Source organism: Dasypus novemcinctus, chromosome 6 (genome assembly GCF_030445035.2).
Source record: "Dasypus novemcinctus isolate mDasNov1 chromosome 6, mDasNov1.1.hap2, whole genome shotgun sequence".
Lineage (NCBI taxonomy): Eukaryota > Metazoa > Chordata > Mammalia > Cingulata > Dasypodidae > Dasypus > Dasypus novemcinctus.
The window spans coordinates 86152947-86179914 of record NC_080678.1 but is presented as its reverse complement, the minus strand read 5'-3'; the positions used below and the strand labels follow the sequence as shown (position 1 = coordinate 86179914).

The window sequence follows — 26968 nt, the reverse complement described above, 5'->3', positions numbered from 1 at the left end:
TGCAGGCAAATCTTTTTCAGATGAGAAAATTTCCTTTGAAGTCATTATCCATTTCTCCCTCTTTTCTTGTGCAGTGGGATTTTCCCTCCGATGAGCGTTAAGATGATTTTCCCTTGTTAACTTATACTTGAACAAGGAGTGCTCTAACTGGTCCCAGTGTGAACTGTTGAGGGGGGACGTCCCCATCTGTTTTCTGCCCTGTAAATTCCTCCTGGGGGCTCTAGTTCGTCACCTCTGCCTCTTCCCACCCCTGTCCTTTAGACCCCTCGTTGCTCTCCTGCATGTGGAGGTAGAATGACGTCTCACCCACTGGCTTTGAGCTGCCTGTGGCCTTCACGTGTGCTGACACCACACTTGGCACCTGGGGGCCAATTGATAAAATGCTTTCAGAAACCAACTAAAAGGAAATCAGCTTGGGAGTGGGTGTGATATTGAAAGCATCTCAAAGCTGTGATCATCAGTGTTTTGCAGCCAGTTCTCCTGTGTGAAGGCCAAGGCTATGAAGCCCATGACTGACTCAGAATGTTTTTGACTCGTGAATTTGACCTCAGCAGAAATATATTTTGCCCTTGGCTATTAAAACAATAATAATTTGCATTTTCCTTCTCTGTCTCCGTCCTTTTTCTACCACCTAGAAATGCTATTCTTTTGTACTCAGGAAAGTTGTTGATTTAGAAAGGACAAACATTTATCTTGACACTTAGTAAAAGTGGAATTGTATAACTTTTGAATCCTAGAGTTATGGGATCTGATGATATCTTACCAGACTGTAGTCTTCATTTTATTGGGACTGAAGGTAAAGATTTTTAAAAATCCATAAAAAATGTAAGGTGAGCCAATTTGTTCTTAATCTGCTCTTAACACAAGGCTTACTCTGTGCTACCACGATTCCCAGTGTTTTTCAGAGATGAGTTATCTCAAACCATAGGTACACAGAAACGGTTCTATAAAATCAGAGATCGGCATATGAGAAACCTCATTCAACTGTGCTCTCCCTACCAAATCTTCTCCTAAAGTGACCCCAAACAAGCAACCTTTGGTTAGAAAATCAGTTTACCAGTTGATACAGAACTTGTTAAGGATTAGAATGAAAGAACATGTCCAAGGGTACCGATGGTTTGTCTTCTGCAAGAACTACATACCCCGTCAGTCCTGGCTGCTGCAAATCAACTGGCAGAGGTCAAACATGAAAGCCACACATTGCAAATAATGCATCTCTATTTCATTTCTCTTTCCAGGTTTGAGATTTTTAAGAGCTCTCAGACTGATACAGTTTTCAGAAATTTTGCAGTTTCTGAATATCCTTAAAACAAGGTAAGAAGCTCTTTCTCATAGTTTTCCTTGCTCTAGCCCCCCAGTGCCAAGTTGTAAATCTTGGGTGTGTTTGCTTTCATCACAATAAAATTGGAGTTGTATATTATTGACAGAGTGATGGAACACAAGATAGGGAGAGAAGGAGGCAGGGCTGGGTGGAGGAGGAGCTTGGGGTTGCTTTTTTACACAGGGCTTTGGGAATTTTGCGGGAAAGTGTGGGGAGGTAGGTAGAGATAGCCTGGGGGAGTGTGGCTATCACCTGGTCACTTTGCAGAGAGTTGTTGCTCAGAGCCCAGCCATGGCCGGCGTGGAGAGAGATGCTCAGTGGATGAGGGATAGATTTGCTCATTGATTGGGAAATCCTTGCTGCCAGGTTCTAAATCGCCCCTTTATTACATCACTAAATAAAAAATTGAACCTGGCCATAAAAGCAATAGAAGTAGTACTCTTGGAGAGGCAATCACAAACCTCATATCGCAAACAGAAAACCATTTCATTTCAAAGTACACTTTAGATATTCACTGTGTAGCCCCAAGGGCTTTCTCTGTGAATTACCTTTTGGGGAAAACCTAAAAACCTCCCGCTGAATATACCATGACTACTTCTGTTAACTGTGTTATGATCTGGAAAGCACCACTGGACCAGGAGGAAAAATCCCCTAGAGGATCTCTTTCATGATAACCTGCTGGTTCACAGAGCTGGCCCGAAACCAGGGCCGTCTTGATGAATAAACTAATAAAAGAGGTTAGGCGCACTCTAATGGAAAATAAGTGCAGGCCATAAATTTCTCTTATAGGAAATTACACTTAAGCTTCCTTCTAATGTTCCCTTTCCTCTCTTGCTGGCCTTAACGTGTTTGATAAATGCTTAAAAATAGGGTACTTCTCTATTTTCTGATTTATAATTAATCTACTTGAATTTTTGAGGGCTTGGATTAAGCACTGTTTTCCCAGTAACTGAGGCTCAGATTCAGCTTCTGGAACCTGAAACATCCAGCAAATGCAATCAAACTATTCCCCGTTATGAGTGTGTCGTTTTTTAATTGTTTCATTCCAAATTGGTTTCTCCATCTCCACTACTCATCTATGCAAATATAAGGTAAATTCGTTTTCTATAACAAAACAAAATAAATCCCACTGAAGACCACAGAAGCCCTTTGTAGTATGTCCTATTATCACCCTTCACATTTTGTTATCCTGAGGTCATAATTTATCAGTTCTCTGTTCATTAGTATATAATACTGGTACATAGTCAATATTGTTTTCCTTTATATTTTCCTCTAAATAACAGTAACCTTGATTTCCACCTTTTAATGGTTATTCTGTGCAATGGAGTTATATCACTCTTGAAATTTAAAATAGCAACAAAGCTAGCAACCATTAATTTTTACCGTATATAATATTTGCTCTTCTACATTGTATTTAAGGTAGAATTGATGGGTATCTAGTGCATTGTTTTATACTTTACACTTTTTTCCCCATGGTGATGATGTTAAGTGGAACCATCTACACTTCTTGGTATAGTGCTTTTCTCTTCCTGTGTCAATTAAATGAATTGTTATTCTCTTATACCAACATTTTAAGAAGGTGGCATTACCCTGAGGAATAATGTGGAGAGGCTCTCACTCCTTATGTATTCCTTATGGAATCCTTATGGATTCTTTTTGGACTTTGGAGAATGATGGGCAAGCTGTGGACACACACACAAACACACACACACACAAACACTACAAATATATATTTGCCTTTTGTTGGGTAACCTCCAGTTTTCCATTCTGGAAAATAGTCCTTTCCTTTCCATGCAGGAAACACCATCAACGTCCCTGGTGAACAGTCCATCTGGTAACTATACATTTATGGTCATTCATTCTTTCAGAGCAGAGGGGAGAAAGCTGAAGCTACCAGCTAGGTAAAGAGGCAGCCCTAGGGAAGAGGCATGTGGTGGCAGCTGGTGGGAAGTCTGCCATCGTAACCCCGAAAAGTTGTTTCCCCAGTGAGTACTTCCCACTTCTATTGTTAGAGCGTGCTTTTCATCAGAGCCCCACAACTCAGATTCCCAGTTCCTATTGTATGGGCACAACCAGTTGATAAAGAGAATTCAAAACCAACTAGTCTTGAGCCCCTATTTGTGCCAGCACCAAGGTGGGTGCTGGGAGAGAATCGTGTGGAAGAGCAGGAGTGACTGGCAGCGTGACTGGTGCTAAGGTGCAGGTGCACTCAGGGTGAGGAGGTGGAGAGAAGAGTAACTAAGCTAGTGGCCTGACTTGTGGGGCAATCAAAGATCTTCTCAAGGAGAAGAGGGTGTTCCAGGTAAGCCTGCAAAAGGCACGTAGGTGAGAGGATTTGAATCTTGGGGGATCTCTGGATAATTCTATGCTCTGGAGGCTGGAGGTTCAATGGCACAGTGAAGGGAATGGGTTAGGAAAGAAGGCAGGGACTAGATCACCAGACTGAGATTCAAGCTTCATTCAGTTGTAAGGCTGAATGAAGGCTTTACAACAGCTCTCTGGGCCCATTCTTGCCCCAAGAACCCAGCTAATCTCAGCTCCTTCCTTTTGTGCACCCCCTAACTGAGGTCCCAAAGGCTCTGCTGCAGAGAGGGGGGAGGCATGAGTTTTGCAGGGTTGTGGGCTTCCACCAAGATTCCATCTGGAATGGTCCCACCCTGCTGCTTTCACTTTGACATCAGAGGAGTATGGGCAGAGGCTTGTCATCACCCTCAGGGAATGTTTGTCTGGTTTTGGCAGGTGGCAAATTCCTACTAATCTTGGCATTAGGTACGGGTGGAGGCCTTGAAGATGTAATTTGTACTAATGATTTGGAATTGTTGTTTCATGTCCTGTTCTTTGGCAGCCTCGCTCATCAAAGAACCCATAGAAATGGAGCAGGGAAACAAAGGGGGAGAAAGTGTGATAAAGAACTAAGAGGGCAGCCCGAGGGAGATCAGAGAGAACAGGATGACAGAGAAAACAAAGACTAAGGAAGCACATGGGGTCATTCCCCATACTGCAAGCCAACAGAAGGGCTTTAAATATTCTGTATCCTGAAAATGGTGTACTACAGGGGAGACTATGTAATGATCTGAGCTTTTGGTAATTCCTCAGTTGTCCTGCAGACTAGTAAGGAGACGTACAGGTGACAGACACTCTGAAATCAGAGTCAGGTAAAAGACTATATTTAAAGGCTCTAATTCCACGTCTCAATTCATGTGGTAGAGATACATGATTAAACCTTGAGTCATCTAGTGATTTGTTTCAAAATGAAAACCATTTTGTTTCCTTTAATTAGTAAAGGTAAATTGTGCTCTTTGTAAAAATGCCAACAAAATAGAAAAGCATAAAGGATAAAGTTAAATTGCCCCCACAGCATGCCTCTTTGAGGTATTTACTAATATTCTACCAAGTTGCTTTTAGTGCCTGCTTAACTTCCATTGTAAGCATGCGCCATCATTTATTTAACTAATACATTTTGGGAGCTAAAATCACTGTTCTACATACATGACCTCAGCAACAACTCCAATGTAAAGTGCTTAAGTAAAGAGTTTAACATGGAGATGGGAAATGGGGTGGTAGATAAAGGCCAAGTCATGTAGATTCTTAGATGTCATGGGTTTTACTCTGAAGGCGAGAAAGATGATGAAGAATTTTAAGCATTAAAGGAACCCTTTAGAATGGACCAGATTTACATTTTAGGATGACCAGCGATTCCACCAACTGTACAGAGAATGGGTTTGAAGCCGTTAGACTGTCGATCCAGAGACCAGTCAGAGGTGATAGTCCAGGTCTATGGATAGAGGTTTTAGGAAATGACCGTAAGCAGTGGAAGCTGGGATGGAGAAGAGGAGGTGGTTTTTCTTCTCTCTCCATGTCTCATAGTTCAAGCCATTCATGTGGTATGGTATAGTCCAGAAAATTTGACTTTCTGGGGCTGGGTATAGTCAGGAATGGTGACAATAGAACAAAATATGGCCTTTGGCTCCTGACTTCAGCCAAAAAAAAAAAGGAAAATAAGGGTGTTGAGGGGGGCAAGCAGAGGAGATGCAAATTTATGCTTCTTTCTGGAAAGTACATGACATTTTCCATCTTAGTTTCTGAACATGTCCTGTTCAAAACATGAAGGGCAAAGATGACCCACCACAACTCTGAATTTACAACTCTAGTCTCAGGAGGAGACAGACTCTCCTTGCTCCTAGAATCCATGGACTCCTGGAAAACATCTCTGATGGGCCACACAAGAACCCTGTGTCCGCCTTTGATGATTCTCTGTGACCACTGAGAAATCATGAGATTGGAGCCTGCAAATGATTTTCTTTAGATGGGTGAGGTGTTCATGATAAGGTCACAGTCCATTCCTCCTTTAAGGCATGGGGGTAGGGATGGGATGGTTCTAATTACTCTAATAATCAGAAACCTTGTATTTGGCCAGACCCCTGGGCTTCGCCGTGAGGGCTATGAATATCTCCAGTGGCCGCTTTTGCCAGGCTGAGCACACAGCCTTGCCCCTGCACACCCTCCCTCCTTCCAAGGAACCCTTCTAACCTGGCAAGGTTTGGATCTTCGAGTATGGAGAAAGTCCACCAAATAGTTAATTGTGTGTCTTTTGCATAGCTTTCCAATGATTGCCTAGTCTTAGGGTTTAATTTGGAGAGCAAATTCCTAATACTAGGAGTCTGCAATGATGCTGCTGTCATACAAATAATCAGAGTGCAGTGCTGAGTGTGGACTGTTTCAGCAACAGTGATTAAATGTCCTACACACAGCAAGAGCTCCCAGAAGCACTGTTAATATCACTGTGACAATCATTTAGAGATTGATAATCACCATCTTTCGGTCGTTTTTCCAAAGCACCAAGAGGCTGAGAGACTCCAGTAGGTTTGATATCTCAAGAGGGCTCCAAATGGTTGTTGGTGGAGCATTGATTTGTTCAGGCCCCAAGGATCTGGGGGAATGTAAGCAGATGAGCTTGGCACTTAATTATCCTCTGAGAAAATGAACATACATCCTTCCCTGAGGTCTCTCCCTCTTCTACCCATTCCTCACTTCTCATCTACTTCTCACTCTCCAATGTTGGAGCAAATTTTGAGGACATACAAGGTAGAGGCTGGTTTGGTTTTCTGCTGAGAAACACATCTTGAGAACAGGATGCAGTGGTGACCTAGCCACCAATATCAGAGTTCACTGATTGCCGGTGTGGTTCACTGAATCTGGCTTGTTGTCCTGAGGCTTCTATCCATTTGCCTAATTTCCACTCTGCCAATTTGTGGTTGAGAGGAGTCCTTCCAGAGAGGCAAGACTGCCAGTGAGTGGCCCCATGGCCTGGCCAATCGCTCTTGGGAGCAGAAAGGCAAGAGTTAATGTTATCTCTCAGCTCTGAGGAGTTTAGATGGAAGATTTTAAACACTGTTTTAGGCTGTTGGTGATCTCCACTCATGGATACAGAAACCGTTTGGGAAGGGTGAGGTGGGGGCAGCTTGACCGTGGTTGCCTCATCAGTGCCCAAGAAGAAGGATGAAGTTCTGGATTTAACAGACCTGTCCTTGCCCTTGTGAATGAAAGTCAAACTGGAACTTCTAGGGCCGTCGAACTCATTGTACCTTCATCGCACGAAAGAGGGTGAGACCAGAGTCTGCCCCTTCTCTCAGGCGGAGACAGCCCCAAACTGGATTTGTAGAGCTGATCACTCATTGGGATATCAACGTTATAGGCAGAGGTGTTTCCATTTCAAGCAACAGAGTCCACCTCAAAGTAGCCTCAGTCAAGAGTGTAGCACTCACTGGCTTCAGGCACATGTGGTCCAGGAGTTCAGACTCCCTCATCAGGATTCTGCCTCTCTCTCCATCTTTCCTCATTCTGGTTCCATTGTCAGGAAGGTTTTCTCTATAGGGCAGAGGACACTCCAGGCCTCCAGGCTTATGGTTTTTATACTCAAGTCTCAAAAATATTTTTTATTTCCTGAAAAATGCATCTGATAGATTCTACCCCATGACTCTTAAGAGGTAGGAGTTCTTCCATCTGCCAAACCGACTTGGGCCACTGTCGTGGAGGCAGCGTGTGCCCTTGATCGACACCCACAGAGGTCAGAATCTATGGACACAGCTGCTCAGCAGAAGAGACACTGGCAAATCAGAGTGAAAGAGAAGTTCATGCAACTCCTCTATATTGCCCCCAAATCATTTAGGTGAATGGGTGTTAGACTAGAAAGGCATGACTGTCAACCCCACCACTTAACAACCATGTTTCCTCAGGGAAACTCCTTAAGCCAGCCGAGCTCCCATCTCCTCATTTTGCGTGAGACCAATAGTACCTGTATCAAAGGTTAAATGGTAGAAATGGAAGGGATGAAGAATTCCACACAGTACCTGTAACCTAATAAGGGGTCAATAAGTATCAGCCATTATTATAACTGGCAACTCTAGAAATGACCAGGAAAGAAAGAGTGCACATTCTTGTTGTGTTTCTAGACCGTTTTTGAACCAGAAGGAAGTCTTTCATTTCAAAACATCATTCTTCCACACAGAATTGAACATTTCTGCTTATTCTTTTCCTGAACTGTCAGGAAACTCTGCAACAATGCAGACCCCAGTTTCCTCAGCTCAGCTACATAAAAGAAGAAAGAGGGAAGTGGATGTGACTCAAGTGACTGGGCTCCCCTCTACCACATAGGAGGTCTAGGGTTTGATGCCCAGGGCCTCCTGGTGAAGGCAAGCTAGCCTGCGCAGCGAGCTGGTCCATGCAGAGTGCTGGCCCGTGCAGGAGTACTGGCCCGTGCAGGAATGCTGGCCCATGCAGGAGTGCTGCCCCGCGCAGGAGTGCTGGCCCACGTGGAGAGCTGGTACTGCAAGATGATGCAACAAAGAGACACAGAGGAGAGAGAATAAGAGACACAGCAGACCAGGGAGCTGAGGTGGTGCAAGAGAATGATTGCCTCTATCCTACTCCAGAAGGTCCCAGGATTGGTTCCCAGAGCCACCTAATGAGAATACAAGCAGACACAGTAGAACACAGCGAATGGACAAAGCAAGCTGGCAATGGAGGGAGGGGGGAGAAATAAATAATAATTTTTAGAAATTCTAAAAAAAAACAAAAACAGACTGGAGAGAAAGAAAAACTGAGAACTGGACGTCAGCATCATGCCTGTTCCAGCACTGTTGGCCCAGATCTCCCCCCAGGGACCCCTTCCAGGGGCCTGATGCCCCCACCCTGCATTCCTTGTAGCTTGAGTGTAGTCATCAAATTTCACCTTTTTCATTCTTTCCTGTAGTGGATCAAAAAGCTAATCAATATGTCTCAGTCTCTCTCCTTACTGATGTCACACTTTCTGCCCATTTTAATATCCTATACACAGGGTGTGGGAGAGGTACAGCTTTGCTTTAGCAATCCAGGAAAGACTTTCTGGCAGACACCCACCTGACTGTTGTGCTACTGGGCAGTGGCTAAGAGCACAGGTTCTAGAGCCAAACTGCCTGGGTTCAAATCCCAACCACGTGGCCTACTGTGTGAACATGGGTGAATTTCTTAACTCTGGATGACCTCAGAGGCTCTTCTGAGGATTGGATAAGATATGTAAAGCACTTAAAATGAACCCTTAGAATTTAAATCATGGCTGGGGGCGGGGGAGAGGTGGGAGAGGGCAGAAATAACAGAGATGAATCAATCAAGAGTAAGAGACTAAACAAGTTTATATGTATGAAGCCACTGTCGATTGGAGAATGGAAGAGGAGAAAACAGAGAACAGAGTTCTTTAGCAGTCTAAAATGATGTTGCAAAAAGTGTCTTAATATAGTGGGATTAACTACCATTGAGTGGCTGAAGGAAAGAGCCACAGGAGGAAAAGTCACCTTGGACTGCAGGGAATGTGGAAAGACTTTGAAGAGGAGTCAGGGATATGAAAGAAGCCTTGAAGAATATCGATGTTTGGAAAGAAGGAAAGGGCTTTCCAACTGAGGTAATAGCATAGGTTTGACTGTGATTGAAATTTCCAGAGTTTTTATAGAACAACAGTAAAGGAGCCTAGAAATTTAGAGTGTGTTGAAGATGGAAGGAAAGAGATAGAATATAACATTTTAGGCAATGGGAAACTATTGGACAGGGACTGATCTGCTGAAAGCAGCGTTCAAGAAATTTATCCCAGTGGGAGTGAACAGAATAAAGTTGAATGGGGAGAGTATGGAGAAAGAGATCCTTCATTCAGGACATACTCATAGATCCCTACTATGCACAGGGGCTCAGTGCTCCCATGATCCAGAGGTCTAAACAGATAAAGGCCCTGTGCTCATGAAGCTTAAAATTTTGTGAGTTCCAGTTGATCCACTCAGAGAACACTGGTGGATGCTAAAACGATTAGGTACAAGGTTCTTGGGAAACAGTCTTCACATGCTCCGTAAGTATCCCATAGATAACTTATTTTTTCAACATAGTTAATTTTTTTAAAAGATATTTAAATTACATAAATGTTACATAAAAAATATAGGGGATTCCCATATATATCCCACTCTGTACCCCTCTCACATTTTCCCACATTAATAACATCCTTCATTAGTGTGGTGCATTTGAAGCATCGCCACTAAGCATGGATTATAGTTTACATTGTAGTTTACACTCTCTCCTGCACATTTTGTTAGTTACGACAAGATATATAATGGCCTGTATCTGTCATTGCAATGTCATTTAGGACAGTTCCCATGTCCCAAAAATGCCTCCAATTTACACTATTTTTCCCTCTCCCTCACTTCAGATCCTCCAGGCGCCACTGCCTCCACATCAGTGATAAGTCCTTCCATTGCTAGAATCACAATGTCTATAGTAGAATAATAGTAAATCTACTCTAGCCCATCATTCATTCCCCAAACCTGAGGATTCCAGGATGGTGAAGCCCACTCCACCTCTAACTGAGAGGGGGCTTAGATCCCATGTGGCAGATGAACAGGGCTTTCTTTCTTGCAGTTGCACCATAGGTAACTTATGAATTACAAAGGGAAATGGGCACATTTCATTGGAGAAATCTGGTGTTCCCATCTTTACCAGTGACTGGACCAGTGTCACTGAGTTGGGATGTCCTGATGTGATGCCATTCCCACCAGAGTATTCTTAACATAAGTATTTAAACAGAATCTAATCAGAGGAAATAGGCAAATCCAGGGACATTCTACAGCCTAGCTGGCCTGGGTTCAAAGAAAAGTAAATGACATTAAAAGCAAATTTTAAATGCTGGGGGTGGGAATGTTACTTATAAATTAATAGAGATGACTATAATGGTTGGCAGAATATAACCCATGGAACAAATAAAGAAAAAAAAATTTTTTTTAAGATATAACCCATGGGCCAAATAAGTCCACCACAAATACAATTTTGTCAGAACACAGCCACACCCATCCATTTATATATTGTCCAAGTCTGCTTTCAGGCTGCAGTGACAGTTGAGTAGTGGTGACAGAGCCTATTTGCTCTCTGGCTCTTTACAGAAAAGTAATTCATAATAACCAGTGCAATGTATTAATCTTGATTGGGGGAAGTGGACTTGGCCCAATGGATAGGGCATCCACCTACCACATGGGAGGTCCACGGTTCAAACCCCGGGCCTCCTTGACCCGTGTGCAGCTGGCCCATGCACAGTGCTGATGCGCGCAGGGAGTGCTTTCCACGCAGGAGTGTCCCCCTCATGGGGGGAGCCCCACGCACAAAGAGTGCGCCCCATAGGGAGAGCTGCCCAGTGCGAAAGAAAGTGCAGCCTTCCCAAGAATGGCGCTGCACACATGGAGAGCTGACACGATATGATGATACAACAAAAAGAAACACAGATTCCCGGTGCTGCTAATAAGGATAGAAGCAGTCACAGAAGAATGCACAGCGAATGGTCACAGAGAGCAGACAACTGGGGAGGGGGGTAAGGGGAGAGAAATAAATAACAAATAAATCTTTAAAGAAAAAAATCTTGATTGGTTTTTGGGTCAGAGGAAAATGAAAACATCTATAAATATAATTTCAGGACAACTGGAGAAATGTTAAATAAGGACTGCATAATAGGTAACATTGCTGAATTCCGGTTAATTTTTGTAGTCGTGATCATGGTATTGTGCTGATGTTGCAAAATGTCCTCCTCCTTAGGAGTTTAGTGCTGGTGTGTTTAGGGATTGTGTTATGACACCTACAATTTACTTGCAATGGTTTAGCTCCCCCTAACCCCTCCAAAAAAAGATTTTAAAAAGTATAGAGAGATAAAGCACATGTGGCAAAATATTAATAGCTGGTCAAGCTAGGTGAAGGCCTCAAAATTTCTCCTTATATTATTCTTTCCATTTTTCTGTAGACTTGAAGATTTTCAAAATAAAGTTGTGATTTTTTTTTTAAAGTTTTTAACAAAATTAGAGAGGGTTAAGCTGTAGTAGCCCAGATATAACTTTCCTACAGCCTCTGGTCTGAACTTCTTGCCTGACTTCCTTAAGACCCCCTTCCTGGCCCACTCCCCTACAACTGAGAAAAGGTGGGTGAGTTAGAGGTGGCCTGCCTCTCCCCTAAATGGGGAGTCTGTAAAGCAGTACCAACAGCACCTTCTCTCCTTGTAACTTGGGGTTTTTGCTTGTTGTCTCCTTTGCACAGTAATTCCATCAAGCTGGTGAATCTGCTCTCCATATTCATCAGCACATGGCTAACAGCAGCCGGGTTCATCCATTTGGTAAGTGTCCTTAAAGCGCCTCAGCTCTGGTTTTCTTTGGGTGAGTTATTTTATTACCTGAAATTCTCTTGCTGGGGAGAAACTTCAGCCTAGCTGTAGAATGCAGGAAAAGGGAAGCAACCACACAATTGTCTGGGGTTCCAACCTGTCTACCCCAAAGTAGTTCCAAATGGTGACTAATGTTCCTGCTATTAACCCGTGTTTTTCAGCTCACCAATATTGCAGGGGGGCTTTGTAGATTTTTTTCATCCTGCCTGCAATAACCTGACACAGTCACAAGATGGCAGTGCTTCCCCAGCAAATGCCCCAAAAGGGTCTGAAGACAAGGTTGGAAGTTTGACCCACACCTCTTGGTAAACAACAAATTCAGGTCCCTCCATTTCTCTCCTCTTCCTTTTTACAAAAAGCCACTCTTGATTTTTTTGGCCTGATTACTTGTCAAGTTATTTTATACCTCAGAAAATGTTAATTCTTTTAAATTAATGACTCTCTGAAGCCTTATATTATTAAGCCAAGCTCTTCTCACCTTCCCAAGCCAGGTTTCCCCTCCTAATTTAGAGAGCACAGCTATTGTTGAAAGAGCATTTCATACAACCTCAACAGTTACAACTGGCAGGAGCCTCACCTAGCTGTGAAGCTTTGCCAAGTCTCTATTTGTGTAAGGGTAACGGATGCATTCAGTTACCACCACTTGGATTTATGGAATTATCATCCAGAGGAAGACAGGCCTGGGTGAAAGCCAGGAGGCTCTTGTTCAGTTAGTTTCCCACCTGACCCTTTATGGCAAGGGACTACAATCACTGTAAAATGAGTCACCCCATCTCGCAAATGTGGAGTGAACATGGACGTGGTGGTCCTCAAGAGGTCAGCAACCCCCTCTTACAGGCTGTTATGTGACAAGTCCCTGGTTGACCAGGGAACCCCCTTAAAATGGCACCTTAGGGACACACTTTGATGTGTGAAAGAGGCCTGGAATGTTCTGCAGAGGCAGAGCTCGAGACTGTCCACTGTGCCACACGGTGTTGGCCTTCCAGTGCCAGTAGGACTGGGGTCTGGGGTGGAAGTCCGGGGACCCAACCAGTCCCTGGCTCTCTCCTGAGAGTCCTTATTCTCCCATTGAGAGAGAACATGTCTCTCCTGCCTGCCTCACAGCACTGTTGGCAGATCACACAAGGCGGGATAGCAGGAAAGTGTTTGGTGAAGTCTAAAGCACGAGTGGGAAAACTGCTGCCTGGGCCCAAAGCTCACCAAATCTGGCCTTATCCGTTTATTTACATATTCTTCCTGGCTGCTTTCCTACCTCAATGGCAGAGCTGTATGTGGACCAAGACTGTATGGTCCACAAAGCTGAAAATATTTACTATCTGTCCCTTTACCCCCCCCCCCCCCAAAAAAAAAATCACCAGCCCTTGGTCAAAAGGGTTGCACAAATGCAAATTGTTCTCAAGAGCTCACTTATCCAGCTCCAGGGGAGATTCTGCAGCCTGAGGTGTAGAACCGTTGTTGACCTTGTAGGAAGAAGGGAGGGCCTCATTAGGCTCCTAGGGGTGCTCTGAGGGCCGTTTGGGGTATGGGCATACGGCCTGAATTTCCACCCAGTACCTTCTGGGTCAGGATTATGAAAGGAGAGGGCCTTCAGTGACTGGGTGGAGGATTCCACAGGAGAGCTCCAACCACGCCCTCCGAGGTTTAGCAGGAACTCAGAGTCTTGAAAGGGCCCCCTGGCCTTTTTTCCTTGAGCAGTGCTGTAAAACGTCACCAGAGCCAACGCCCTAAAATTCAGTGGCCTCAGCTCTTGAACAGTGAAAAGAAAACCAGGCTTGGGTGGTCCCCCTCTCATCATTCCTCCTCCTTCTGCCCCAGTCGACTAGGAAAGCAATTTCCTATCAGACAGCTCCGCTTTCTCCATTACCTGCTGGGAGATTCTGAGCCATCACTTCCAGAACTCCACCCAGGGACCCAAACAACTCGTTTTGAGAGCGACGAGGATCAGGGAGCAGCCTGCTAGAGTGCTTGGGCTTCCTGCTGTATTGTAGAGATCACTTCACTTTCCTTTTTCTCCCCTGGCCCCTTGTTTTAGGTGGAGAATTCAGGGGACCCATGGGAAAATTTCCAAAACAACCAGGCTCTTACCTACTGGGAATGTGTCTATTTACTGATGGTTACGATGTCCACCGTTGGCTACGGGGATGTTTACGCGAAAACCACGCTTGGCCGCCTCTTCATGGTCTTCTTCATCCTCGGGGGACTGGTAAAACTCTTTCTAATGATGTTGCTGTTTGTGGTGGTTAATATTTTCTGCTATCCATGTCTTTAAAGCTTTGAATTTTTATACTGTGTTTCTGTACTAGAAGCAGGCGATTGTCTCCGTGTTACAATCGGGCTACGTAAATACAAACACGATTGTGACTTTTCTGCCGCCTCTTTGGCGTATTGAACGCGTTTCCCATAGACAAGCTGTTCAGCCCAGGTACATTGCCCTTGTCAGGGTCAGTCATTTAGCCAGGAGCAAGCCGAATTCACTTAAGAGAGTGATGCAGTTAAAAAGCAAGTGTGCCCGTCCCATAGCGAGGTCGTTCTAAACCTGAGGGTCTGCAAGGACAGACAGTCGCCACCGTCTGACCCTGGTAGATGCTGTTGATACCTTGCAGACAGCTTGCGGTTTCAAGAGCTCACTCTCCCCTTCACGTTTCACCCTACACTTCCAACAAACACTGTGGCGGGGGCCTGCCCCAAAGAATAGGGTACTGCAGGAGATGGTGCAGGGACATTGGCAGGTCCTAGTGGACAGCAGATGAGTGGAGGGTGGTTTTGTAAACGGCCACCTCCTTCGTGCAACGACACGGATGGTGTTTTCCTTCTCCCTTTATAGAGCAGACAGTGTCACTATTGGCTTTTCTGGTTTCTGCAGGTCTTTCCATAGCACTCAGGTGTGTTATGATGTCATTTTCAAGGGGGGTTTCTGGCAACACATTAGTGGTTGCTGAGTTTTGTCTTTCAAAGTAGCTGTAAGTTTAGATTTTTGCCATCCACAGGGTAAGCAATTAAAATCATAATTCACTGATGGCTTTCACGCTTGTGCACGGCACACACATTTATATTTCTTTATGCATACGTATCTATTTTGTATGCATATGTCATATACATTCTAATAATGTATATAAATGTACATGTGTGTGTGAACGTTGACGCGGGGTTTCCACAGCTCCTGCAGAGTCCCCGTAGATGATGGGACCCCATTATCTGAAAGCAGGTCCTAGGAGTATCCAGCCACAGCAAGATGTTTGTTGGACAAAACATGGCAGATTTGTTTTTCTCCTTGCTATCCTTTCCTCCCATGTGATCTCCTAAATTTACCTTTTGTGTTTTTGTGATTTTTTTTAAAACGGAAAGGTTTATTTTTTTTTTAATTTTCTTTTGGAGTTTATTGTCTTTAATAACTCATAAAGGCATTGATTCTCCTTTGGATTTTCACTAGAACGAAAAGCCTTCTCCTGCAATAGTTAGCGTGTGCACGCGCACCTGTGGTTTTTAATTTTGTCAGCCTGTGCTTTTTATTTACTTATTTCTCTTCTGGAAGAAGAGCATCATGCCAATTTATTTTTGGCTTCTTTGTACTTTCTCGATTGTGATTTATTGGGTTTTTTTTTTTTTTTCAGTTGTCGAGGTCGGCTAATGTTTTATTTTGTCCCGTGTGCTTCAGGACCTTCCCTTTTCTAGCGTTTTAATTCTTTTTATAATCAAGTATGTTAAGATACACCTTCACAGTTCTAATCCTTTTGTGTTTTCAAACCTTAGTGTCCCCCCCCTTCTGAAAAGGTCGTCCCTTTCTTGGGCCTGTCTTTTTAGTCTCTCTTCTGTCTCCTATCTTCTCCTCAGGCCATGTTTGCCAGCTACGTCCCTGAAATCATAGAGTTAATAGGAAACCGCAAGAAATACGGGGGCTCCTATAGTGCGGTTAGTGGAAGAAAGTAAGTATGCCAAGAGGTTTTGCTGCCTCCACTGCAGTAGAATCCTCTCTGCATGCCATTTTTTTTTCCGGCTCTTGTTTCTTTGTCTCATGCATGTAGGCAATGTTTGCCCGCTACGTGCCCGAAATTGCTGCTCTCATCCTGAATCGGAATAAATTCGGCGGGACTTTTAACAAACATGGAGGCAGAAAGTAAGTCAGTTGCTTCAGAAAAGGCGTGGTTGAGTGACTTCCGAGAGTCCCCAAGGGGGTGACATGCCTGCCTGCCCCTCTCCTACCCGACCCTGGGGCTTCTAGGTGGGACGGGCCAGGTCCTGCACCGGGTGTGATGTCACAAGTTGCCCCGGGAAGTTCGTCACACTCAGACCAACTACCTAGGCCTTGTTACCACTCACAGTTTTCTTCCCCACCCCTCTTCTCCAAAAGAAACAGTGCATTTATCCTGGAAGGGTCCTTATTAGGTAGGCACCTATTTTCTGTTCTGACGCCCAACAGATTCTTTGCCATCAGCTGATTTAGTGGTTAAATTCTGGTCCCTCAGACCAATGTGATGCCATCCTCTGGTGGTTTTTGAGCAGCAATAATGTGGGATAAGACTCTAGCAGGGACGGCCCAGGCAGGTCAAGTTCAAGGTCATCTTGCCTACTGTCCCGGCACCGTGGCCAAAGAACCAGTTCTTCTCCTTAGCCAAGAGGTGCCAGTCTGTCCTCAGAGGTACTCACTGCTCAGTTGAAATTCCTTCTGCACACGGAATATTATATTTATGGTTCGTTGGGGCGCTCTGGTATTCCTCATGAGTCTTTTATTTGGCTTTTCATATTTGAATGCTTTTGTCTCGGGGGCTGTTTCAATTTGTGCTCAGATAACTGTAGTATCACTATCAATACATGGGTCTAATATCAGTCAGAGCAAAGCTTTTTTTTTTTTTAAGCTTTTTCTCAGGTACCCAGCTTTGCAGGTTTGATTTTGTTCTCGAGATATAGTTTACAGAGAGTAAAATGTACAGATTTTTAGCACACAGCCTGAGGAATTTTTACCTAAGTACATACCCACCCCGATCAGGACACGGAATATTTTCACCACCCAGGAAAGGTCACTTATGCTCCTTCTCAGCCATGGAAGTTCCTATAAGGCAACTGGTTTTTTCATTCATTTTTAAATGAACTTTCAAATAGCCTTTTTTTTTTTTAAAGAAAAAATGATGCAAAACCAGTCACACTGCAGTTGGCTGCTCCTCCTCCTGGTGGCAGGCCACTTTGGGTGGAGCAAAACCCCTCTTCTGTCAGGGATCCCAGTGTATCCTGAGCTCAGGTGTCAGTCCTCTGTTCAGAAATGAGTCGATGGGGAAAAAAAAAAAAGTCTCATTTTCTTGAACTACCCACAGGGCACCAGTTTCCTTTCAAAGGAATAAAAGACTGTGGGCAAGAGGGGGCCAGTTGGCATCTGTTCAGCCCAAGCAGCAAATTCCTCCACCGTCCCTCTAATGGAGTCCTGCTCTTCCTATTATCTTAACTGCCCTGGATTAGGTGAGAACCAAGCTGTTCTGATTTCTGGGCCATTGGTTGGATCCAAAAGGCCACATAAGTCCAGAGATTCCCATTGTGGTCATCTCTCACATGCCAAGAGGAAAACCGCCCCTCTCTGTGTTCAGGCTTTAAGCTGCAGACAGGTGGCAGTGAGCAGAAGGCACTCGGAGGGCCTGGGGCTCTCTTAACCGCCTCCCCACCCTACTGTCGCTGCCGGCATTTCCTTATCACTGCCCCTGAAGAAGTCAATAAAATCAATTACCCTGAAGTCTAGGCTGAAAATATTTCTTGACTCTTGCTCTGGGTAATAGGGTAATATTCTCCCAAATTCGTTTCAGTGGTCAAATGTGGGTGGGCCTGGTGGCTGGCGGCCTTTGTTGATGGGGACAGAGGAGGCCCTCAGCCCAACACTCACTCCCCCGCCCCTGGTCTGGTCGTCGTCTTTGTGCTTTGGCACTTTCCCCTCCAACCCCCCACATGCTGCTGACTTCAGGTCCCAGCTTTCCTGCAGCTTTCGTTCTTGCTTTGCAATCCTTTATCACCGCTTGTAACCCGATTTTCTTTCTCTCTCTCTCTTTCCTCCCCTTATGAAAATGCACGCTTTGCTTTTAATCTTCTCTTTGGGTCTCCAATGTCCCACAACCCTATGGACAGAGAAAGGTGGTGCTGTCATCAACAGTGGGACAATTCCCTTTACTTTATGCATTGTTTCCTGGTTCAAAAGCTAATTACTAAATAGTTTAAAGAAGCCCTTTGGTCACCTAGATCTTTCATCAGAAAATATAAGCTTGGGAAAGGAATGGTAATAAAGGACCATTAGCACCCTTTGTTTGATGTTGTTTTTCCAGTGGGTAGAACAAGATTGATGAAATGTTATGTTTGGCCAAAATTTGAGTTTTCATTTGGAATTCAGTGTTGAGAGAATGGGCTGTCAGAATCAATAAGTTTTCTTTCGCTTGGGATATGGGCATGTGGTAATAATTAGCAATATAAGGTCTTTAGTTGAGCAACCAAGCATGGATTCTGGCAGCAAACATAATGAGAAACTACAGTTGTTCTTTCTAACGTCAAAAAGTTTCCAGATAGAATTAAATGCATTTGCAAAATGAAAACAGCTAAACTTTGTTGAAAGATAGAGTTCAGACTCTTAAAATAGCATGCTGTGCTTGGCATTTTTGTGTATGTGTAAATATATATGCTCCCTTCATGGGCACATGTACATATATGCTCTTCTTAATCAAATGAATGCCCAGAAAATAATTAAAACTTACAGATGATAAACGGATTTGTTCATGTGCATATTTTATTCAGGAATAACCTGTCTGATCAGTCATTTCCTTGTCAGAGGACTCACTATAACTCATAATCCAAAGCTACAGAGCCACGGAACTTTGAAATTCAGGGATTATTTAAAAAAGAGAGAGAGACAAGGACACTCAAATTTTGTTTATGTGGCACCCTGTTTCTGGATATCGGAGAACAGGAAGATTCCACTGGTGTCTGATTTTGGGTTTTAATCTACACATTTGGTAGCATGTGCAGACTTCAGGGAGTCAGGGCATCGCTGGCCACACAGGATGGAGGGCGTGGCCGACTCCAGCCTCCTCATCAGTGTCCCTACCTGACTTACCTCAGGACCTCCAGAGCCCACGGAAGATGGGGTACACACATGTGCACAGCTGCTACTGAATTTAGTCTTTGATGATACTTTGGGGCTCTGAAGAATAGGGATGGGATTCAGAAAGAGACCGAGGCCGGCACTCTCCCTGGTTGGAGGTGTTGAGGACCGGCAGCCTCTTGGGCTGGGGCGCTAAGTCTTAATCTGAGGAGTAAACCCTCACGCAGCCCAGTTTCCCTTCTTGAGGCCACACCCTCCCCCTTCTTCCCTATGTCTCCTCAAAGCTGCACAGAGCTGGGTTGGGGCGAGTGTGGGGTGGGAGTGAGGCTCCCGTGGCCCTGGGGATCCCAGCTCACTTGCCTCCTCCCTCCTACGGCCCCTTGAGTACCGCCCCCCCCCCCCCAGGTTTCCTCTCTGAGAGTGACTCAGCTAGTCCTGGTTAGTTCTGAGAATTGGCCAAGATTATGGTCCCAGGTCCCATGGCCAAGGGCCATGGAAAATAACTGGCCGCAGAGAAGAGCCCATCTGCGGGAACCTGAGGGGCGGGGCTGGGGGGCTGGGATTGGGTGTTTGAGGCCCGAAAGGGAGGCAGTCCCGGGTCAGGTGGTGGCAGCAGGGGAGAACAAGATGGTTTAGATTATTCTACTGATTCCCAGGAGCCAAATGTTGAGAGGACACAGAGGAGAGAGGAAGGAATAATGAAGGGCAAAGTATAGGCAGTGAATGTGGTCTGGAAAACATGGCCTCAGGCTCTCAGGGGAAGCTGAGCGCCCCCTTCTGGTTGGGGGAACCATTATCACATTAGTCAGCTCTGCTCCAATTCGGGAAAGCCATTTGTAAAATTTAAATGCTGTGGCTTCTTTTAGAATGTTTCCTTAGGTAGGGAGGAGCGCTGCATATTTCTGGAAATGAGAACACGTATCGATACTCCCAGGACTGCATGATATGACAGTAAAAATTAGCAACATTGGCACAGATCTGAATCCTCACAGCAATCCAGTGAGAAAGGTGCTGTCATTATCTCTATTTTACCAGGAAACTGAGGAACAGAAGGGTTGAGTAACTTGCCTGATGTCACACAGCTGGTAAAGGGTACAGCAGGGATTTGATTCTGGGCACTCTTCTCCACTGTGCTCTGCTGCCCCTCCAGACCACGTCTGGAGGCCTCTTTGAGCTCTGGACTCCATGCTCTGTGGTTGAATGTCTCCTTCCACCTCTCCCTCTGAGTATGACCACAGCTCTGTGCATACAAGGGAGAGGAACAGGAAGGTGTGGGTTTCACTCTAGGCCTGTCTCTTCCTCCTGCTCATCCCGTCTCTAAGGACTCTGGGCCACGAATCAAGGCAGGAAAGGTGGGAGGCAAAATCTTCTCTTCCTTTATTTTTTGCAGTCAGGTTAGACTAGGTTGGACAGACAGATCATTACTCCAAGGAGATTTGTCGCTTCTTTGTGGGTATCAACACTTGGAACCCCTTCTAACTCCATCCTTTCTGGGCTGCTCATTGCCTGGGCCACCAGCCATAGCAAATTGTTGCAGACTGCTGGAACCTGGGCTCCCTCTCTGGGCAGGGCCTACCACCCACCTAGAATCTTTGTCTTTGAAGACTTATGACCTGTGCTCTTTAATTCACTTCTTTCAATCTTTGACTGCTTTGTAGCATTGCTCTTTGCGGTTCTCTGGTGGTGATTTCTCCTTCTTCCCTTCCTCCCTTCTTTCTTTCTTTCCTTCCTTCTCAATGCATTTATCTTAATTTCTTTGATTCCTGTGTTTGGAAATGAACCTTTGGATAGCAAAGGTTCAGAAAGCAAGGGCAATCTGCATATTCATGGCCTGGGTTTCTTTTATTAGCATGTTCTCATTTTTTCTTTCTACGAATGGTGGTGGTTTCAGCCTCCATCGGAAAGTCTTCTGTAAGTTACACTTTATGTGTTTATTTCATAGCTGTGAGTTGGAATATTTATAACACACAGGAGGCTGTATCAGCCTCAGCTGTGGATCCTTAAACCCATGAAGGTGGGGAGAACTTATCATGCTTTTCCATTTATAAAGGAAAGTAGAATGCTTTAGGATGTTCCTTAATATACATCCTCATGCCTTTAAGAGCACTGATAATTTCGAGCACAATGTCAAGAACTAAAAATTGCTGGGTATAATTGGTTCACTGTCTCCATTCCCATTGGGCCCTTTCCTCCACCAGTGGGTACTCACTGAGTTCTTCCAATGTGCCAGGCACAACACTGGGCCAGGTTGGAAGCGAGGAATTTGGTGGTGGACAAGCTCCCCACGGTTCCTGTCCCCAGGGAGCTTACAGTCCTGAGTAAAGGCCTTGTGGGTAATGAGCAAGGGCATGATGAAATAAAGGTTTTGTGACACCTTTTAATGCATGGTACAAAATCAATAAACTAAGATTCTGTGATAGGTAGAAAACAGTGATTATTTACTCTAGGTAAAGTAGTCCAAGGAGGTGATGCCTCAGAAGGGATAACATTAAAACTGTTGACTTACTCCCAACCCAGCTTTTATTATCCCCTAGGTTGGGATAACACCCTTAGTTTTAGAATTCAGGTCATGTGAGCATCTGTCACAACCACTGGTCTATAGTTCTATCTCTAAAAGAGTAATGCTTGCCTGAGCAACGCCCTCCTCCCGCTTATCAGAACAGGCCATCCCACATACCTCTCCCCATTCCTTGTTATTGGATCCTCATTTAACTCTGTCTCTCCTCTTGTTAGAAGTAGGCTCCTCACCTCACTCATTGGCCTTTGTTCCTTGCTGAGACCACTTGCTATTGCTATCTCATAACAACCTGAAACCCAAGTCCTTTTTTCCCACCACACTCAGGTTTTGTCTGCATGGTTCTAGACCATTTTTAAAAAGCACTGGGATTTTAAATGATCTGCAATGCCAAGGCATGGGTTATTTCTCTACAATGACTCATTTACTCTATCTCCCATATTCCACCCCCACCTAAAAGAGAATTCACACATATCAGGCCACTTTTCCTTCTGCAAGTATTTATTGATTGCCTACCATGTGCCAGACAGTGGGACAGATGTATTTTCTATTTACCCAGATAAATCCTCAGACATGCCACATCTCTCTTTAGCCACACATTATCCTATTTGGCCACCTGAGTGGGGGGAACTCAGAGCTTGTTTAAACCTCCCCTTTAGGTTCCCAGAGGTGAGTCTTCCTAAAATAACATTTCCATCTCTACTCTCTGAGAAGGCCGGGCCTCTGGCTCTTGGGATTAAGATTCCAGGTTAATTCATGGGGTGTTGACTTGAGCTGAGTATGCAGGACCTCCTTTCCTTTCCTGTTTATGAATGGCTTGGGTAAAAGTCTCACTTCTCTGGGGCCTGCAAGAGCAGAGGGCTGCTTTTGTGAAGGAAGTTTCCTGTAAGATGTCATTTGTGATTTCTGTATCACAGACATTCCCTTAAGCCCCCAAAGACATGGCTCTGGTTGAAATGTGACTGAAGCTTTGCATATTACACAAACTTCGATTCCTTGTCAAATAAGCCATTCAGCTCTCTCTTTGCGCCACCATATGCCTCCCCAGCCTGAACGCCCCAGCAAATTCTTCAGATCCCTGGATTTTAAAAGCCATAAATTAGCAAATCATCAACATATCACCAGGAAGGATCATCTGGTAGCGATTCTAGTCAGAAGGAAACACAGTCCTCAATAACTGATCTTCACAAAGATATGAAGAACTGTAGACAGACAGATACAGTAAATAGGAAGACAAACAGATAATTCAAGTTGACAGGCCATCTTGAATTGATTAGGCATTCGGCTTTGATTAGTATTAAACTTTTTGGGAAGGAAAAAAAAAATGAGATTGCCTTAATACCTTGGAAAAATGACCCCTTGACTACTTTAGAAATTCAGAACCGAGGGCCAAGTGTCATTAGATGCTGTATCATATGATATAGTATGCCAGGTATTCGTTTCCGAGGACAGGATAGTGAAATTCGAGCCCAAAAAGGTCTTGGTGGGTGTAGATGCAGGCACCACTTTCTTTGCATCTGCTTTGGATTCTTCTAAGCCACATCTTCAATTCCTTTCAAACTTGAAACTCTATTTAAAGAGACTTGGATGCATATTAAATCAATTTCCCAATAGCACCAATGTTCCCCCTCTCCCCACTTTCTGCTGCCTCTCCTTCCACACACTTATAAAAATGTTCCTGCTATTGTTCTGAAAAACAAGAATAGAAATGTAGGTGGGAGATGCACTGTATACCTAAAAAAAAAAAAAAAGTTAGGTTCAAGCCTAGACTTTTGCTCTTAAATATCCTTCCATAAAGAAAAGAATTCTAAATATGACTTTTCTAGTTATAATCCTGGAAGATTCTTTCTTCTCAGTGTTACATTTGGTTGGTGAGTCTTCACTGGGTAAATTCAGAGTCCAAAGAACAGATGCAACCACCTGAGATTAAATTTCACTGTGTTTTCTGTCTTTCCCCTATGTCATTCGTTCTGATAAGTCTTTCCAAAACTGTGCAAAGGTGTCTCTAGTAGATTTGGGGGTTCATCCTACCACTACTGCTGTCAGACACTACAAGTAATCAGGTAAATGTTCCAGCTGGCCGAGTGAGTCAGTCTCTTAACAAACTCTCCAGAGGCTAATGGAGTGTGATACTCATGGAATCTGAATCCATTGCTTTCAAGGTTTGAGTCTCCGCATTTAGCAAGGGTATCTCTTGCCCTTCCATGGTGTTGCCTAATAATGACCTGTCCCCCACCCCTGCAGAGAACCACAGGTGGCTGTTTCAAATATGGATACCTACTGACAGTAAAAGCAATCTTTGTCTTCCCTTTGCAATAGGGAGCTTGGAAGCAGCTCAGAGAGAGAACATGCCCATGTCTGTGAGAGGTCTTATGACCTCAGCCAGCTGCCTTATAGGGCAGATTCAGGAAGATTTCATCCCAACAGCTTTCTCAACAAATGATTCTTTGAGTCACTGTGCTAGGTGCTAGGTTAAAAGGACAAGCAAGGTGTGATTCTTGCTCTCCTGGAGTTGCCTGAGACTTTGACCAAACAGAACCACTCAAGGAGCCATGGCAAGCAAATACAAACCTAATTACATTGAAGCATCTTCCCAGTGAAATGCTCTTTGGGCAGGAATTTCATTCCATAAAATCACAAAGGTATAAAACAATCATGAAGGTAGCAAGACTTTTAGAGGGAAAGCTCCTAAAAGCATTTGATAGTTCACATGGTCAAATATACCCATTTGCACAGATTAGGGCAAAGGTAACAGCAGGGTGCCTTGTGTTCCCTAAAAACCTATGGAGTTAATGATGGACCCAGTAAAAGAGGGGTGCAGAGAGATTTGGAAGGATTAGTGCAAGGGGGAGGGTGTTGACTGTACCGGCTGCTCCTTTTCTGTGCCTCACAAAACTCTGCCTGTCTATGGTGCCTCAGTAAGCCCTTGAACTGGTGGACTCCTTTCAGGAGGGTTACCTCACGATGAATGCTGGCAGCATATGCTAACTGGGTCAGCTCTCTTGAGTGTGACTATAGGACAAGGTGAGAATATGTCAGCTTTGTCACTCCCAACAGCATATGCTCCAGGACCATGTTGCAAGACTTACCAATGGTGTTAGGCAGTGAGGTAGGGCTTGCTTTGCAAAGCAAAACCTGGAAGCCTCAGCCTCTCACATGTAAAATTAAGAACCATCTCTTTCCTCAGATTCTCTTCCCTCAATTCCACCTTATCCCTAAGAAGTGAGGTTGACCTTTGCATTAGTCTTTTCTTGGGTCCTGCTTGGTCTGAGAAGGCATTTACAAGTGGAGACTACCAGCAGATCTGCTCTGATCTAAGTAGAGGAAAGTGCTGCTCAGTGCCCTGATTTCTCTCTAACAGCAGAGAATCATCTTGGATTGGAAGACTCAGGCCAAGGGAAGATTGGCTTATTCAAAAATGGCCAAAGGCCAAACCTGAACTACTGGGATGAATAAAATGCTGAGTGGTAAGAGTGCTGGGAGAGACACCAGAACTAACCAGTGCAATTTGTGAGAGTTGGGAAATTATGGGATTGCTCACTTAAGAAGGCTGCATAATTCCTTTCAAGGAAGAAAGGAATGGAAGGAGGAGAGAGAGAAAGAAACCAAAATGGTACATAATATTTACATACTGGGCTACTGTGAAAATTAAATGATAAAGTAAAATTAAGGTAAACAAATCTTCCATTCAGGGTTCTTTGGTTGTAGGCAACAGAAACCAATTCTTGCTGCTTAAGCAGTAAAGGAATTTTGTTGTTGTTCAAGGTTAGAATACCTTACAGAATCCAAAGAAGGCTGAAGAGCAAGTTCCCCAAAGGAGAGATAAGAGTCAGGGAACAGCTCTGGGGTCCAGGAAGTAAAGACACGGGGAGATTTCACAGGGCTTTGCTATGAGAATGAGTCAACCCCACTGTCAACTTAATCATTCCAGGCAAGATATAAATTCACAGGAGAAAGCACTAATTGGCTTAGCTTGGTCAGGAACTTTAAGGGTCCTCAGACTGTATCTAATTAGGGGAGGTGGTTCCCCAAATTAAAAATGAGGCACGATTGACAAAAGGAAGGGTACATGCTGGGTAGTTGAAAACAACCCATGACTCCTACACTGAAGTTCTAGATTTTTTAATTGAAAGAGTTGGACTGAGGCTCCATATATGCTACACGCTTATTATCATGTGCATACCTAATTATGATTTGGGATGGTGACGTAGAGACAGATCCCTCTGGAGTGGCACAGGTCTTGGTTTGATGTTTGGTATAGTAAGATGTCTGGTCAGGACATCCCAGTACTCTCTGTTGTGACTACCAGTTGTCTGTCCTCTGACCTTGGGGCTGTGCTTGACAGAGTTGCCTTTGCTACCCTGTTCATATCAATTTACTCAGCCTTCTGCCCCCATTTAGGGAAATAGTCTGTCTCCTCCAGAGTGGCTCTATTGACAGCTGGATGAGATGATTACTTTATTCTCTTTCTCACTAGGAGGGAGAGTGCATTTCCTTCTTTTGTAATTAGCTGGATGTGGCTGTGGGTAGGAAATTATCTTATTTCCGGCCCTCCTTGGTTTTTTCATTTGTTTTAACAGGAAATGGTTAAAACAAGCATTTGTGATTGAGGGCACAATATGCCCTCATGGTGTTATTTTCATTTTTGTCCTCTTAACGCGTAGTCTTTCACAAATTCGAAATGCCCTAGTAGCGTCAAGGAGGCAGAATCAGCTGATGCACTAACAGGCATATAGATAATTAACTGGGAAATTTCTTCTACATTTAGCACAGCATAGGGTGTCCAAAACAAGTACACTTTATCCCCATGTGTAAGGCACTTCCTTTGGAACAGCCTCTCTTTAAAGAAGGGGTATAAGCAGAGGGAGTAGCCTCCTTTCTTTTGGGTAGCACAATCATGAGCCTCAAGGGAAAAACTGGGTAACCCTGAAGGACCTGCCCTAAATCAGGGAAAACTGCATGAAGACAAAACATTTGGGGAAAAATCATGACCAGGTGTTGTCAGATGTAAAGGCCGAAACTTCCAAACTCTCAGTTCGTATGACAGTCATGAAGAGGTAGGTAAGTAGACACTGAATGTCCAAGTTCAAACCTAGGAGCAGAAACATGAACTTTTAGTCCTCATGTGCTTTTGGTTGTTGGGTCTCTAACCACCCCCACCCTGCTTTCTTTAAGATAAAATGCTGCTGAATCCCCTTGACAAGTACTTCTTAAAATTCATTCCCATCCTTTCAGCAGCTACCAGTGGTGGGAGGCACTGGGGGAAGGTTGCAAGAGGAAAGCATAGTTAGGAGCCTCAGCAGAAAGACAGAAGAGATTCTAGCATATGTATTTGATATAAATATTATAGTTTTA

At 44.3% G+C, this 26968-nt stretch overlaps 1 protein-coding gene across 6 annotated transcripts in view; it reads left to right on the top strand.

Moving 5' to 3' along the window:
- KCNMA1 (potassium calcium-activated channel subfamily M alpha 1) overlaps positions 1-26968 on the top strand; it is a 766236-nt gene that overhangs the window by 508402 nt on the left and 230866 nt on the right. For all 6 annotated transcript variants that reach the window (XM_058299114.2, XM_071215879.1, XM_058299113.2 and 3 more), the window contains 4 exons: positions 1239-1314; positions 11909-11984; positions 14065-14235; positions 15864-15955. In XM_058299114.2, the coding sequence (XP_058155097.1) occupies positions 1239-1314; positions 11909-11984; positions 14065-14235; positions 15864-15955 (415 nt within the window). The remainder of the gene's footprint in view (positions 1-1238; positions 1315-11908; positions 11985-14064; positions 14236-15863; positions 15956-26968) is intronic.